Genomic DNA, 17,805 nt, shown 5'->3' on the forward strand with positions numbered 1-17,805 from the left:
CAGGGGTTGGTTTCGTGTCCTGAATAGTAAATATGATTTGTTGCTATTGATTGTACTACCTAGTCCCCTTGAATGAGAACTTAGTCGAGCTCGAGTGGCAGTAATGAACCACTTGACATACTGGTAAACAATAGGACAAATAAGGACAACGGACCCGAGACTTGGTTAAAATCATAGCCTGTCCTGTCCACTGTCCACAATATTATAGTTCTAGGTCATGGTGGTGTTGGCGGATGTAAGTAGGTTTACACAGGTGTGGGTGCCTGCTAATTATTGTCAGCCTCGTCTGGGACCGTTACTACCGCAGTGTGGTCACGTCTAGGTTAAACTAGATTGAACTGTATTACCTATTCTGAAATAGACAGCAGTAAAATGGACACTACGTTGATACACAATTTACCCTTTTTATAAGATGGATTGTGGATTGACTGTTTACACATATACTAATTATTTAATTGCATATATGTTGAGAGTCATTGTGATGAGAAGCATGTACATAAAATTTACACTTAACACATTTATTTTGACAAAGACCAAACTACCTTTAAAACACAACACTAGGAACCAGTCTAGCAGAGAAATCAATCTGCGCTGTTATTTTTTAAATCAATCAAAGTCATGTCGGTTTGTTGTTTCAGACAACATGTCAAATTGAATTTGTTTCATCTCTGATAGGCTACACTATGACAATAAGAAATTTTATTGACCCTTAAGTAACTACAAAGTACAATACAATGTTGTAGTATGCTTTGTACTGACAAGACCAATACACTTTGTAAATTACTTACTTAAATGTTGAGATTTTCTATATTAAGGGATTCTGCTTAGTTTTTTAGCCTATTAGTTTGAACTTGTTGCATTATAATTTCAATTTGTCTTTGAAGAATCAGGCTCAGATACGATTCGGACTTTTTATCTTCTGACGATTGTTTATTTCAAAACCCTCGTCGAAGAAGATTCGCAGACGAAGGTTATTTATGGTAGCTTCATCAAGTTTTTATCACGGAGGCTCACATTTCTCACAAATATTTAGACCCAAGCGCTATTTATAATGTATAACATTCGTTCACTGATTATATGTTTGCTGCTAGCTTTGACTACAGTCAATGCTGCTAGTGTACAAGAATCGCAACAAATGGTTGTTTTGATAAATGTATATTTTTTTAATAAAATTATTTAAGCACATTCTTCAACATGTATGAGATTAAATCAATAACAACAACAATCTTCACCATTACTTTATTCATCATTAGGATAACACGGATGACAACTAGTTCGTTTAGCACTAATATCTTGTTCTCCTGTCCACACAGAACTACATGTAAACAATGTTGAAGGTTGTCCTTTGATGGTAGTACACAGCAAAGAACTTGTAATTATTCTATAATGGGTATGAAACGTAATTTTACCTTTATAATTATTAAAACACTGAGGAATGAATCTAGAAATAAAAAAAATATGTATCATGCAATTTTACCGCCGGATAGTCTTTGCGAATCAAACATTCAGACAACCGAACAATCACCAGACAACTCTATACATACCCGACCTTGGTCCAACCATAAAAAATACAATCAGACAGCTTGGCAACCAAACAAAGAATCAGGCACTTAAACAGGCAATCGTACTAAAAAACCCAGTAAAACTTTACACACAGCCGTACACAAAACCAAATATAGATTGCTAGACACCCAAACAGTCAAGCCAAAAGACATAACTTCCTGCGTGGGTAGTCTAAAACTGTCGTGGCCTTCACCATAACGGACATGCAAATAGAATCGTGCTTGTCAAATAAGGAATTCACATTGCCAACTCTAGTCGAGGAACTAAATACAGTACGGGGCGAAGAAGAGATCTGAAGCCACACTTGTAATACTGCATACCTTTTAAGGAACAACTGATCAGTTAGCAAAAAGACTACACAGATCATGTCATCCCATTTCTTTCTTTTGGCGGAGCAATACATTGTGATTTATAGTCAATGATTGTGGTCTGATTTTGATCCAATTTGTACGGATGTGAAGCTAGAACGTTGGCCTGGAAATTGTCACGAGTTCGTAAACCGGTAAGATCGGGTTTTAGAAATGAGTACTGTAATTACAAGTTTTGATATATTTCATATTTTAACCCACAATACCCTATTTTTATAACAGTAATCATGAAAAGCTTTAAAACAGTTAGGGCCTACTTATGTTACATGGTTGGTCTACTAAAGGGTGCGCCAAAATAACCTGACGGTTTATAAAACTAAATAACTCAAGAACAAAATACAATTTTATGTATTAAATAATATTATATTGTACACACTACTATGCCATTTTCATTTATGAAAAATTATACCACTTAGGTGATGACCTTCTCCTAAACGCGGGCTTCTTTTGCATATTTTAGCAGTCACCTTCGCCTGATGAATAGAAGTAATCTTTTATCGAATGCACTGTTCGAGTTCAGGGATAGTTCGAAATTTCGAAACAAACACTTTGCTTTTTAAGTATCCCCATAGCCAACGGTCACACGAAATTAAGTCTGGGGATTGAGCTGACCACAGCACATCATCAAACCAAGAGATCACTTTACCGGGAAAGAGTTCACGCAAAACCGTCATTGAATAATTGGATGTATGACAAATTGTGCCGTCCTGTTGAAACCATGTGTTGGTCATGTGTATCTCTCCTAACATTCGCAGTTGTGGAACCAAAAACCCCCTCAGTATTTCCACATAGCGTTCCGAGTTTACAGTGACAGGGGGGTCCCACTTTCGTCCTCAAAAACATATGGTCCGATGACTCCAAACAGTGCCACACCACACTATACAGTAACTCTCTTTCGAAGAAGTGATGTTTTACCAAACATAACCTAATAATGGCATAATATAAGCAATCGTTCACTACAACAATGAGGTCTCTAGCTAGTATAACAGCTGACTTTATTACAAAACAGAAACCGTCAGGTTTTTATGGCGCAAAATAAACCCACATAGAAGACTGTAGAATAGTAAAAGCCTACACAAAAAGTTCTTAAAGAAAACATAAATTGGAACAAAATACTCCTCAACATTTCCAAGGATTTAAATAGTTATGTTATCCATCAATTTTGAGACATTAATTTTCCCACTAGTGTACATGTTGCTCGAGTTCGAGCAATTGCAAAGTATTACTGAAGTTATTTCAAAACGAATAACAGTCATATTTACAATGAGTTTAAAATACCGGGTGTTTCAAAATGAATTACCCGGTTTTAACGCTTTATAAATTTTATACTATTAAACTTACCGCTATAAAATACACATCAAACGAAAAAGCAATTCAAATAGTTTATGCCTTCCAAAGACACATTATTTAACAAAATCGATCCAGCAGAACTGTAGATTTAATTGTAAAAAGTTAAAAAGTAATCTCCAACTTTTTTACCACTAGAAAATTTGGAGGTTGCTTGACATTTTTGCGAATAACTATTGAATGGTGAGGAAATCGACCAAAGTGGAAGGTAATATTCCGAAAGAGAATAAAATTTCCTACAACCTACTATTATGTATTTCTTGAAAATACTAAATAAAAATCACTCAATGAATAATACTCAATGAAAATACTGTTTCGTAGTCTAAGAGGTTTTTTAAGTCCTGACTTGAGTCAATTTGTAAAACAGTTTTGTAACTGAAATTCGCTCACGAATAAAGACCTTATTTATTTATCACAAAGTTAAGTCCATGTTTCCTACTAACAATTGTAGCACTTCAGCTAACATCCTCCAATTCATCGTTTGTAGGAATCTTCATCTTGTACATCTTGTTCTTCATTATATAGGATAATAACGATGATAAATTCTAAAAAAAAACAACATATCTATTTCTTGTACTCGGTGGCGTTCTTTGACTGTTTATGGTTCCATAGTTTGCAAATCGATTCTTTCAATGATTGTCAAAAAATTCAGTACTGTGTCAATTCATTGTTCTTATTTGGATAATACAGTATATCAAATTGTCCAGGCTTTCTCAATTTTTTCCATTGTAATATGTAAGAAAACCCAATTTTAAAGAGTAAATATTTAATTTAAACCAGAAAGATTTAGTTTTTGTAGGTCGATATCCTTGAATTGCAACTTAAATATTAACAGCAATTAAATTATCCAGCTGATCATAATGTAAACAAGTATGTTCTTCATAAGGATAATATGGGGGATTTAAAAGCCACTGGGGCAGAGCCCAAGATATTTTTTTTTTTTAATTTAAGGTCAGTTTGCAAATCTACGCGACACGCTCTTTCCATTGGAAATCCAAATCGTGGCGGAGGAGTTCAAAGGACAAATTTCGTGTTGGCGTATTAATTATATAGAAGATAGACACAGTATGACAAAAAATAGACAATAGTATCCAGGAGGAATGACATTTTTTTTAAGTAGGACCAGCTAAGTCAACGACCCTCCAAACTTACTTATGCAAACGCGACCTTCCCGTTTAGAATGTAGATGGACAGTGATATATTCGGTCCGAATGTTCAGTTTATAAATCACCTATTTTTTTCTGAAAACACCGGATTGAGTTTTGAAACATCGTTTTGAAATATTTCAAATATCTTTAAGAGAACGAATATATTATATGCTACAACCCAACGGCTCACTCCACAAATATTTGGCATCTTACTAAAAGAAAACTACAAAAAATTCCATACCACAAATATTATATTTCTCAAAATATTTGTTGCGAGTAGGTTGGCAACTAGGTTTAATCCTCCTAGGTTGGCAATCAATAAGTTGTTGCAACTGTTTATTTTTGTATTTTTTCAACTGTATACAACTAACACATCTAATTCATGATCAGTGTCATAAGATCTAAATTGTTTGTAGTTCATTAGCCTAAGCAGTAATTTGTTCATTTTCTAGTATAGCCTACGTTTTACAACCATTTGATCAAACATGGCAGTAAGAAAAATAAACAAATTGCAATATACGACGTTGATTTGAAGCAAAGAAGGATGTTTACAGAAATGTCACGTTCCATAGTCCTTAACGAGAATACACTCAGAAAACGTACAATAACAAAAACAAAACTCTACGTATCGATTGACATTATTGATTCTTTCTTTTTCTTTTCTTTTTAACAAGCTAGGGAAGTCATTAGTATCTAACATACTCACATGTTTGTATTGTGTTGTTCAAGGTCCCACTAGAAAACGGTAATTTGACGTTTTTTAATGTTTCCTACATTTTAAGAGAATTTCCCTATAGGGAAGTAGCTACTACCGTAGGTGGCACGGTGAGACCTAAGCCCGGAACCAATTCACTTTTTCATTTTGATACATATCAATGTGTCCCGGATATTAACGAAGATGTTTAACAAAAGCGGGGTAAATATTTCAAACTACTATAACTTAGAAAAATGACAACATCATAAAACTAATTATAATCACAATTTCCCATTTTACGGATGAAATATGTCTAGAGTTATCAAGAAAGTTTATCCCGAGTAAAGTGAAGTAAAGCGATTTCAACAAAATCTCCGCAAACAAGTAAAGTTGGATATTATCTGTGTTGGACACTCTGACATTGATCTATTTCGAGTTTTCCAAGTATCACACGAGCTTGAGCTTTTTAATACTCTTGATTCTAAGTATAAGTATTCCAAGTGTGTATAAGTAGGGTAAAGTGATGTCTTTTGCATTTTTAGTGCTCTCTAACTTAATAATGAAATGAAAAGCAGAATGATAGATTTGAAAAATTAACCATCGAAACCCCGAGCATTTTTTAAGGTACGAGCCGACTTGGAGACTTAATTTTTCACTAAAACCTTTCGCACTCAAACTAATATGCAGATGTTACTACTTTAGAAGGATTTTAGAAATGCGTATCAGTATCTAGGTTACTGTAATTTATCATCATGGTTTATTCGTCAATAACTTGTCATTTGAGCCACCTTACCCTGAAATTGCAACATAATAAACTATACGTATCACAAACTGGTATCTACTATGATGACAAATGTCTGTAAATTGAGAACCTTAATCATTTATGATCAACCTCCATTTTGTATATAATTGCAATGGTGCTATACTGACACCCATCAGTACTCCAATCCATTATTATAAACGGGGTTTCAAATGTTTATATTAATTCATATCCATTCATTATATTATCATAGGATTGGTTAAATCGTCTTATATAATTATCCTTATGATCCCCTAATGGGTATTACGTAGGTTTGATTGCCTTTATGCATACATTTAATTTGCTTTGCATTTGTCCATTATTCCATTGTCGAAGCAAACTTCAGAGAGAGCAATTAATGGTTATTTTTGAGTTGAGCTAGATTAATATTTATTTTTATTAAGTTAAGAACTTTTTACTGACCACATAACTCTCTAAGTAGTCAGTTAGTACTTCCAACGACAACATTGTTTTGCCATTAAGTTAATTTTTAATGGAAATAAATTCATTTGAGTTATTTATTGTTATTTTACCGCTTTAAAATTTAAAAACCATAATAAAACAATGTAATTATAATAAACAACCTTTGTCTTCAGCTACTAATGAGTAGACCTAATTTTTATCTTATAAAAGTAACATTATAAAATTTACCCTAAAACAAAACAGACGTTCCTCATTTACACTATATGTGTTGTTGAAATGCGTGAATATCCTCTACAAGAAGATATATCGTTTTCTCGGGATTTTGCAGATTATGGAAAACCAAAGTTGCAGCAAGATTATCTTGTGAAAAAATATAAAAAAATACAATACTCAAAAATTAGCTACTAAATACAGTACTAAAAATCTTGGGTTTCAAGGCTATAATGCCTAAACGGGTTAAAAAGTAATTGTGCATCTATGGTGTACACTTAAGCTCATACGGTAATTTTATTTTGAAAGATTACAGCCCAAAACTAGTTTTTTTACCAAGACCCAAATTCGACCCACGAATACTAAAGCTTGCTTTAACGTAAGTTTGTTAACACTTTCGATCAAACAAAAGCCAAAGGTGAAATTTAACCACATTTCAAAGTCAATATCAAAGTTACTGTCATAATAATGACGCATTCAACTTAAAACTTTAATTGCCTTATTATCTTGATTAGTAATTTAATTTGTATCTACAAATTTTTGAATGTGTATAGAACATGATTAAATTAAAACCACATAAAATAAAATTGCTGAAATAAATAAAAAGGTTGCAATTAATTACGCTATGTAGGCCTAAGTTGTTGTATGCGTTAACAGTTAAAATATACCTTCTCCTCACAATTCATGCAGTATGTTCCAGCACTACATCAAATACTTATTACAAAGTTTTTAAAAGGTGACATTTGTGTCTGTGGTTTATTTTCCACCTCTCTGCTTGGCAGATGAAAATCATATTTCAAATGATGTTTCCCCTCCACGATGCGATGAGGGTCCGTCTGAGAGCACAGCTGATGCACTCAGAGAACTATCCAGTCCAATGACCTGTCAATTTTATTTCTTGTTGATGTTCTAAAGCTGTTCTTTTATTCATCAATCCACTAAGCTTCTTCTATAATCGAGTTTGCCTCAGGTTAATTATGCATTTCTAAGATCTCTACGCTTGATTGTACTGAAGCAATTAGAATGCAATATTCGGTTCACTATAAATGTAATTATGTAAAATATTGCAATTTTCAAATGCCTGTGGTATGCAATTTGAGATGAGAGTTATTTATGACTATGAATTATACATGGCTGTGGAATAACGGTGAGGAAGAATTGCATAGTGAATACAGTAATAATATCTAAGTCACTACTCACTGCTACAAACTGTCTTTTGAGGTAAGTTATTTTATAGAAAATAGATGCATTTGTTGATTCAAATTCATTCAAAGAAAAATGCCGTGATAAGATCAATAGCATTTTACAGTTTAAGCCCAATAGAGATCGACCGTGGTTTAAACCAATTAAACCAGGAGAAAAACGTTACGATATGTCATACTTGAGAAACTCTGGGAAATAGATTGGCTTCAAACACACAAAGCAACAAACTTGGCAGGCTTTGTAGAGATATTGTTGACTATGGAAACCAACTTACTCGAGATGGATGTTGTTGAAGAGGTTGAACTGTTACCTCTGGAATTTGTTCAGTATCATAATGTTTTCTTAGGAACCAGGGTGGATATTATATTATACTAATATTATAATATGATGGGTGGGTTCATACTAATATTATAAATGTGAAAGTGTGTGTGTTTGTTTGTGTGTTTGAAGTTCAACTACTGGTCGGATTGAGCTCAAATTTGGTATGGTGATAGTTCACGTTCCCGATTAACATATACATACTCTAACTCAAAGATCCTTTCGGGCTCCGCCCCAGTGGCTCTGGAGATTCCCATGTTAACCTTATCAGTATTCATATTTAAAGGGATTAAAGAGTTTTGCCAACTGTTTCAAATACACAAGTTGGTTCTATGATATTCAAGACCATTAAAAAATATAGAGTTTACCACCAGGGTGCAGCACTATTAGTCCATATTTTTCAACTATGACAACAGCTAATGTACTTTGAACCAAGCAGCAACAAAAATCCGTGATACACAATGAGAACTGTCAAAGTAGGATTTTTTACATTTATGCTTATGTTATTGACTTATAAATAATTTGTAATGTTGAGTCCGAGTCTTGGTAATTTACTTTTTTCTATTGTTAAGGTGCAGTGGTAGAACATTATGGCTATGGTAGATGTGTGGTTATACTATAGCATACCGTAAATCAAAAGAACCAAATATTCTAAAACTGTGTCCTCTCCCATTGCAAACTCAAAGCACGAGTATAACTACAATAAGCATTTTATACTTACACGTCAACCCCGTACGAAGGACGGGTACTCTGCTAGTCTATAAAATAATTGTAAATCGCATCTATTAAAATATAGTTCTCTGTTTGATCGGTTTACCGATCATGTGAAGCGAATGGGTAAAGCTATCAATGTTCAGCGAACCAAGTAACAACAACTGCAGAGATCATTTAACGTTTCTTAGAATGAATCAATTATTGTTCAACAAACTGAATGCACTTCAACCTGATGCAAACATTCATGTTCCGCAACAATACAAGCAATTTACTCGTACCGTTCGTCACATTAAATAGAGTATATAATGTTAAATTAATTTACAATTACAGCACGTTATTGTTTGAAATATTCAGTATGTACACAGTTTTTAAACCACAAAACATAAAAAAATGTCAATAGCAAAAGCTAATAGACTTACCGTGAAATGTAAAAATTTAAAGCTAAGAAAATAGATGAAGTTCAAGACCATCCACCAGAGGGGACTAGTGCATTGGGTTAAAAAATATTAAATACAATATTTGCCAACAGCTGATTGATTTATCACTTGACACATAATATTGTCATTGGTTGATGTACTATCTCAACAGATTGCACCACGTTTTTTGGTTTCACATTTTTACATTACATGAGTAGGATACCCAGCTCTTGCGGGGACCAATCAGAGAGCAGCATTTCATCCCCACCCCTCCCCCTAGGCCATGCCCCCTTTTATCCCACGTGGTCGCCCTCTGGTGTCCCACGTGGTCTAACCTCACTTTTGTTTTCGCGCCAAACATCTAACCTCACTTTACGTATTGCATACGTAGGTTCCCGCCAAACGAAAAAAAAAACTTCACCTTCCCGCCAAGTAACATAACCTCACTTTTATTTTCGCGCCAAACGAAAAAAATCACCTTCCCGCCAAGTAACATAACCTCACTTTCGCGCCAAACGAAAAAAATCACCTTCCCGCCAAGTGACATAACCTCACTTTTATTTTCGCGCCAAACGAAAAAAAATCTTACTTCTTCTTCACCGATTCTCGCCAAACGAAAAAAACCTCTCCTTCCCGCCAAGTGACATAACCTTATTTTTATTTTCGCGCCAAACAACGTAACCTTCCCGCCAAGCTTCACTTTACGTATTGCGTAGGTTCCCGCCAGCTTATGTAACCTCTGTAATGATTAACTCTTACCAAATGAAATAACCTCCACTGAGTTATGTGTCCTGGATAATTACACAGATTGTTTGATTTAAAATATGTTTTAATGCTACTATATCTATGATTTATGTTTACATACTTTTAAAAATATTTACAAATGCTATAAAACTTCTTCTTCTTCTTCTTCTTCTTCATCTTCATGGTTCTGTAACAAACCAAGGAAGTGTTAAAGGTGTGTATCCTGGTTGCTGATTGGTTGTAATAACTTTGTACCTGATTGGTCATAAATAGGTGATCTGTTGTGTGATTGGTCAATTTTTGCTATTTAAACTTTTTAGTACTTATTTTCTTTCACTTTGCTCTTGGCAATTGAACGTGTTGGACGTGTGCTCTTGTGTTTGATGTTTTGAGGTTATGTTTGAAAGTTATTTCTAGTGTTAAATGTTAGTTTGATTATTTACGGTACATCAGTGGTAAGTAAACTTTGTTTCTTTATTGTAACGTATTGTGCAATCGGTGTGCTATATTCAGCTTTGTGTGCGCGCAGCTGTGTCCCCACCACATCTTGTGTCTCTGTGTTGTAGTGTGCAATCGGTGTGCTATATTTAGCTGTGTGCGCGCGCAGGTCGTGTCCCCTCTAGATCTTGTGTCTCCGCGTCTGTTTTACTTTGCTCTAGGCGTTTGACGACGATGGATGTTAGTATGGCTGATAACGTATCTGACGAAGTAGTTGAACCCGTAAAAGTAGTTGAGCCTGTTAATTTGATTAGTACTGATCAAACTTATGTAAATAAATTTAGATTGTATGGGAGTAAAACTGTATTTAAATTCACCAATCCGCCTCCGGAGACTAATGAGATTGATTGGTTGAGACAGGGGTTTGCACAAATTGTAAATAGTATGAAAGAACAAGCTTTTGAAAATGATCAACTTGGGTTTACTTTGGAGAGTCTCAACTTGAAATCAAAAGCACCAGGCTATGTAAATTTTCGTCCAGCTACTGAAATTGATGAAAACGTTTTGTGGCAAATCTTTGGCGGTATTGTGCAATCAAACTCCGAATCCATCAAATCTACCGACACCTTTAAAGTGGAATGCACTAGAATTAACCTTCCTGTAGGTTCTGGAAGGGTAAGACCAGGGTTTTACAATACGTTTGACGAGGAATGCAAGGCAAGACGGGGAATTGTTGTCATTAATAATAAAGATAAATTGTGTCTTCCCCGTGCAATTGTAGTGGCTATGGCCAATGTAACCAAAGACCCCCTTTACAACGCAGTAAGGAAAGATGATGGAAAAAGACAGACTGTTAGGGCTCAAGAACTTGTGTGTCGAGCGAGGGTTGAAATGCCAGAAGGTGGAGCTGGCATCCCGGAACTTGAAAAATTTCAGGGGTTTTTGAGGGACTACAAAATTGTTGTGTATAACTATGACAGGAAAGGACGCGATGTGTACTTTGAGGGAAATGTGGAAAATGCAAAATTCACACTAAATTTAATTTTTTACAATGGACATTACAATGTAATTAATTGCTTGACAGCTGCTTTTGTTTGTAATTATTTCTGTGAAGCCTGTCATGTACCCTATGATCACAAAGGAGAGCATCGTTGCTCAAACATTTGCCCACAGTGCCAAACTATTTCACCTCCCTGTGTAGAGGAGCATGGAGGTATTCTGTGCCCTAAATGTAACATGACCTACCGAAACCAGGAATGTTTTATTGCGCATCAAGCTGACAAGTGTAAAAATGTAAAGAAATGTCTCGATTGTGGGAAATTGGTCTGGATTAAAGAACGATCTAAGCCTCATAAATGTGGCGAAGTATTTTGTAAACCTTGTAGTTCATTTGAAGACCCTAACCACAAATGCTATATGAAACCTGACACGAGAAAGCCCAAGTCAAAAGATTTTCTGTTTATTTTCTTCGACTTGGAAACCCGCCAAGATGAGTCTCTGCCCTCAAATACTGATGCTAAGGTCCATAAAGTAAACTTGTGTGTGTCACAACAGTTTTGCTATCAGTGTATTGAGGCCAAATTTTGTATGGCTTGTAAAAATCGAACAAGAGTCTTTAAATCTGAACCAGTCACTCAGTTCATGGACTATGTGATGCAAGTCCGTAAAAATTTCAAAGATGTCTGTGTCATTGCACACAATGGGCAGGGCTTTGATTTTCAATTTTTGTTAAAGTATGTGCTGGAGGATACAAAGTTCACTCCGAAACTTGTAATGCGGGGAACTAAGGTAATTTTGATGGAGATTGACAATGTGAGGTTTGTTGATTCACTTAGTTATTTCCCCATGTCTCTAGCTGCACTGCCCAAGGCCTTTGACCTGCCCCCGGAAAAGAAGAAAGGCTATTTCCCCCACCTTTTCAACACCCTTGAGAATCAAAACTATGTGGGCCCTATGCCGGCAAAGAAGTTTTACTGTCCAGAATCTATGTTTGAAAAATCACACAAAGATTTTGAAAACTGGTATAATGATCAGGTTTCAAACAATGTTACGTTTGACTTTAAGAAAGAAATCCTAGAGTATTGTGTATCAGATGTTGATATCTTAGCTCAAGCTTGTTTAAAGTTCCGTTCAATTTTCCTGCAAGAGTGTAATGTTGATCCCTTTCTCGAGGCTGTAACCATTGCCAGCGCATGCAATTTAGCTTTTCGCAGGAACTTTTTGAAGAAAAATACTATCGGCATCGTTCCTAAAAACGGCTATAGGCTTACAGACGCCCAATCGGCAATTGTGTTACAGTGGCTAACGTGGGAAGAGGAGAAACGTGGAGTTAGAATTGAACATGCTGGTCGTGGGAAAGAAGTTAAGATCAATGGAATGAAGGTTGATGGGTATGATGGTAAAAATATTTACGAATTTCAAGGCTGCTACTGGCATGGCTGTCCCAAATGCTTTCCCTATGACCGTGAACTTGCTTTGAAAGAGGACCCCTCTGACTCACTCCATTTGCGGTATGAACGGACCAAATCGAAAATAGCAAAGTTGGGTGATAACGTTGTACAAATGTGGGAATGTGAGTTTAGAAAGTTAAAAAAAACAGAAAATATGAAACATTTAGACAAGTTGCCGATCCTCAACAATTTACCTCTGAATCCGAGGCAAGCATTTTTTGGGGGGAGAACTGGGAATGCCAAAACGTATCACAAATGCGCCGAAGGGGAAACTATTGAATACGTGGATGTATGCTCCCTCTATCCCTGGGTATGTAAATACGGCAAGTACCCTGTAGGCCATCCGACAATCTATGTAGGTGATAGAGAGTGTAGACAGAGAGGTCTTAATGTTGAAGGCCTATTAAAGTGTAAAGTACTCCCACCACGCGATCTTTACCATCCTGTGCTCCCGGCTAAAATGAATGACAAGTTAATGTTTGTTTTGTGTGCGACTTGTGGAGATGGTCAGATTCAAAGTGATTGCGACCACGAAAGTGGTGACAGAGCACTTATTGGGACCTGGACCATGGACGAGATTCGTAAAGCCGTAGAAAAGGGTTATGTTGTACTCGACATGTATGAACTTTGGGAGTATAAGGTAGCCACATATGAAAATGGGGGATTGTTCACTGACTTTATAAATAAATTTTTAAAAATGAAACAGGAAGCATCCGGGTTTCCAGGCTGGTGTGAAACAGAGGAGGACAAAAACAAGTACATTGAGGATTATTTTCAAAAAGAGGGCGTCCAATTGGAAAAAGACAAAATTGTAAAAAATGGTGGTTTGAGGTCGTTGGCTAAACTGATGTTGAACTCGTTTTGGGGAAAATTTGGACAGCGTGAAAACCAGACCAAAGCTACAATTGTCAGGGACCCAAAAACACTTTTCAAAATGTTAACTAGCCCCGAAATAGATGTAAATAGAGTACAGATTGTCAATGATGAGGTTCTTGTTGTCAGCTGGGAGTACATTGATGAGGTTGGTGAGCCATTGCAAAATGTTAATGTTGTGGTGGCAGCTTACACTACTGCCCAAGCGAGATTGAAGCTCTATGAGCATCTAGATGCTTTGGGTGGTCAAGTGTTGTATTATGATACTGATTCTGTATTGTATGTATACAAGGGCGGTTTGTATAGAGTTCCCACGGGAGATTATCTAGGGGAAATGACCGATGAGTTGGCCGAGTATGGACCAGGTTCATATATAACAGAGTTTGTATCTGGAGGGCCAAAAACCTATGCATACCTCGTGTGGTCAACAAACAAACAAAAATTGATTCCCGTTTGTAAAGTAAAAGGGCTTACATTAAACATGAAAACTTCTAAAAAGATTGGATTTGACAGTTTGAAAGAGATGGTCCTTGGTGATGCTGCACAAACAATGGACATTGAGGAAAATAGAATCAGACGAACAAAAGATAGGAATATAGTTACAATCAGTGAGGTCAAACAGTTTAAAATTACGGGACCAAAGAGGAAACATGGTAGCAATTATGATACACTTCCATATGGGTTTAAAATTCAAAAAACTCACCAAAATCTCAACTCCTGAATCACTACTATCACTGTCACTCCACTCCCAGTCCCCAATATCCACCTCGTTCCACCCGTTCCACCCTCCCGGTCCCCAATTGACCCCAAATTCCGAATCTGTGTCTGAATCGTTGTCTTCTTCAATCAAATTTAAAAATTCACATATCCTGCGATATAAATAATGTTGAACAAAATCACTAACGATCAGCATCAGAGAGATCATGTTGGACACTGAACACATGTTGCACATGCTGCACATGTGTTGCGCTCCCCTCTCCACTATCACTACATACCTTTATGGTGGCATATTCTGTGTTTCTCGGTGGTAACGGTGGTGGCCTGAGATCCAAGGGTCGAAGTTCTTCGTAGATTGGCTCCACCGGCCTAAGAAATACCACCCTTGTCTTGACGATAAACGGTGACGGCTCGTCGCGCTTGATGGAGAATATCCAGCCGAAACACGATGCGAAACACATGGTGGCTGGGATCCAACTGGAGTGGGGCTATTTTTGAATGTGTTTGTACATTGAGGCGCTCAAATCTGGAGGGACTTGAGCTACTCCTTGTGCATGTGTGAATGATGGTCACTGGCGCGGCTGACTAAAAAGCCCGTAAACCATGTGTGAAGGTCACTGGCACGGCTGACTAAAACGCCTCTAAACCATGTATGAAGGTCACTGGCGCGGCTGACTAAAAGGCCCGTAAACCATGTGTGGAGGGGTGAGTGTCATTCCACTTGGAACCTTCTCGCCACCATGTTGTCCCTACTTGAGCTCTCAGCTAGAACAATTACTGATAACTTGTTTCTTTTAAGTGCTGTAAAGCAAGCAGCAATCCCACCTCTGATTAAAGATTACATATTCAATTACCACCATGAAAACTGTGGCTATGTCTACTACCATATTTGTTTTCTCGACAATGAAGAGTTTTGTAAGGATTGTGGAGAGGCAGCGAATATTTCTTTTCGACAGTTTGGAACAATTGTATGTGTACCAAAATTTAAGACTCCAAGAGATAGATGCACCATCTGTGCAGCACGTCTATACAATTGGACCAGATTGAGAAGATGTTCCTGTCTACAATCCTTGATCCCATCCTTGAGAAGGTGGTAAGAAAAATTTTGGGGAACGGAGACGGCAACTAGTTTGTTTTTGGAGGCCGTCACGAGCTGCGGCGGTGGAGAAGCCGCAGCTTTTCTGGGGGGCAAATAAAAAGACTATTCTATTTGGAACCTTCTTGCCATCATGTTGTCCTTGTCTGAGCTTTCAATTAGGGAAATTTGTACAAATGTTATCCTTTTCCCTTATGTAAAAGAAAGTGTTGATCTTCCATCAACGCTAAAGCAGGACATTTTGAACTGTCATAGAGAAAACTGTGGTTACGTAACCCTAAACTACTACGAGTCTTTTAGAGGCTCTAGTAGGTTATGTATTGACTGTGGAAGAATGGTTGATCTTCCTTCTCGCTTAAAGCGAAGAGGTAACTACATGTATCCAAAGTTTAAAGTCCCCAAAGAAACATGCAGCATTTGCATAGCTCCTTTATTTATCTTCCATAAAGTATCTTGTAAATATTGTAAAAACTAAATGTTTGTAAAACAAAAAAAATAAACGGAGGTGGCAACTAGTTTGTTTTTGGAGGCCATCACGAGCTGCGGCGGTGGAGGGGCCGCAGCATTTATAAAAACTTAATAAATTATCAATACACTGTCAAGTTGTATCATTTTAACAATGGATGTCAGACGTGCTATAGCTGAAGAGCTACACAAACCTGCTAGAAAAAATTACACTAGACGGAAAGTGACTCTTAAAGGGTTGAATGATTTGTACCAGGCCGATCTCGTAGAGATGCAGCCTTATGCAAAGCTAAATAAAGGTAATCGGTACATCATGACTATGATCAATTGTTTTTCAAAACTCGGGTTTGCAGTCCCATTAAAAGATAAGACAGGTCCGGCAGTTGCCAAGGCACTTGAACCTATTTTGATAAAACATAAGATGAAACACTTTCAAACCGATCAAGGAACCGAATGGTTTAATAAACATATTGGTGCCCTCATGAAAAAGTATAAAATTAACCATTATTCTACGTTTTCTGATTTAAAAGCTAGTATCGTGGAAAGATATAACAGAACTTTGAAACAGTGGATGTGGAAAGAGTTTACCGCAAAGGGTACATATGAATGGTTGTCATTACTTCCTGATATTCTCAAACGATATAATAACTCGGTACATAAAACAATTGGTATGAAACCAAAAGATGTGAAACAAAAGAATGTAAAGGAAATATTAAAAAGGATAAACAAGAAGGGAAAAAGGGTGGCACCAAAATTTAAACTGGGGGATATTGTTAGGATTAGCAAGTATAAAAGAGTTTTTACTAAAGGCTATCTGCCAAACTGGACAAACGAGGTTTTCACCATTTACGCCATCAAACCGACAAAGCCACCTACATATGTACTCAAAGACCATAACGGTGAAATACTAAAGGGAGGGTTTTATGAACAGGAGCTAAATAAATCAAAGACTGGAAATGTATATTTAGTTGAAAGAGTGTTACAGCGGAAAGGAGATAAAATAAAAGTCAGATGGCTTGGCTTTGACAAGAGAAGCGACACGTGGCTTAGTAAAAGCGACATTCTTATTTAGAGCATCCGGTGACGGCTCTGTGTAGATCAAGCAGCTGCATCCGGGCGTATTTATAAACGATAGGGTGAGTGTGCTACATCAGTTGAACACGATGCGTGTGGCACAGCAGAGTCCCCCTTTGACGGTAAAAAACTATGACGAGTATCTCGGCGAGGGTCTGGCATCTAAAAATAAACATGGCCATCTGCTACCAGACTCAATTCGCGGGATTCTTTCAGGCCCCAGCAACTCGGGTAAAACAAATGTTGTGTTTAATTTATTATTCGATCCAAATGGTCTTGTTTTTGAAAATATCTACATTTTCTGTAAATCCCTGAATCAGCCCAAATACCAGTTTTTACCATTGGCTCTGCCTAAGGAAATTGGTTATTTTGCATATGGTGACAACAACTTGGTAGTTCATCCAAATAAGGCTAAACAACATTCAATAATGATATTTGACGATATATCCTGTGAGAAACACAACAACATTACAAACTATTTCACTATGGGTAGGCATAACAATATTGACACCTTTTATTTGGGTCAGACGTATAGTGCTATACCAAAGCAGCTTATCAGAGACAACGCAAACCTTTTAATACTATTCAAACAGGATGATACGAATTTACGACATGTATATAGCGACCATGTCACTACCGACATGCCATTTGATAAATTCAAACAGTTGTGTTCACTGGCGTGGAAAGACAATAATGGGTTCTTAGTTATCGACAAGACTCGAGACACTAATAAAGGAAGATACCG

General features: G+C 36.7%; 1 protein-coding gene across 1 annotated transcript; it reads left to right on the plus strand.

The window, feature by feature from the left end:
* The first annotated feature begins 11,171 nt into the window (after nt 1-11,171).
* LOC128985323 (uncharacterized) lies at nt 11,172-14,537 on the plus strand. The gene is made up of 2 exons (XM_054404715.1): nt 11,172-14,073; nt 14,461-14,537. Exons 1-2 carry the CDS (start codon nt 11,172-11,174, stop codon nt 14,535-14,537), a joined length of 2,979 nt encoding a protein of 992 aa, XP_054260690.1.
* Nucleotides 14,538-17,805: the final 3,268 nt, after the last annotated feature.

The sequence above is a fragment of the Macrosteles quadrilineatus genome, unplaced genomic scaffold (genome assembly GCF_028750875.1).
Source record: "Macrosteles quadrilineatus isolate MER2022 unplaced genomic scaffold, UCM_ALF_1.0 Scaffold_2__2_contigs__length_208266976, whole genome shotgun sequence".
Lineage (NCBI taxonomy): Eukaryota > Metazoa > Arthropoda > Insecta > Hemiptera > Cicadellidae > Macrosteles > Macrosteles quadrilineatus.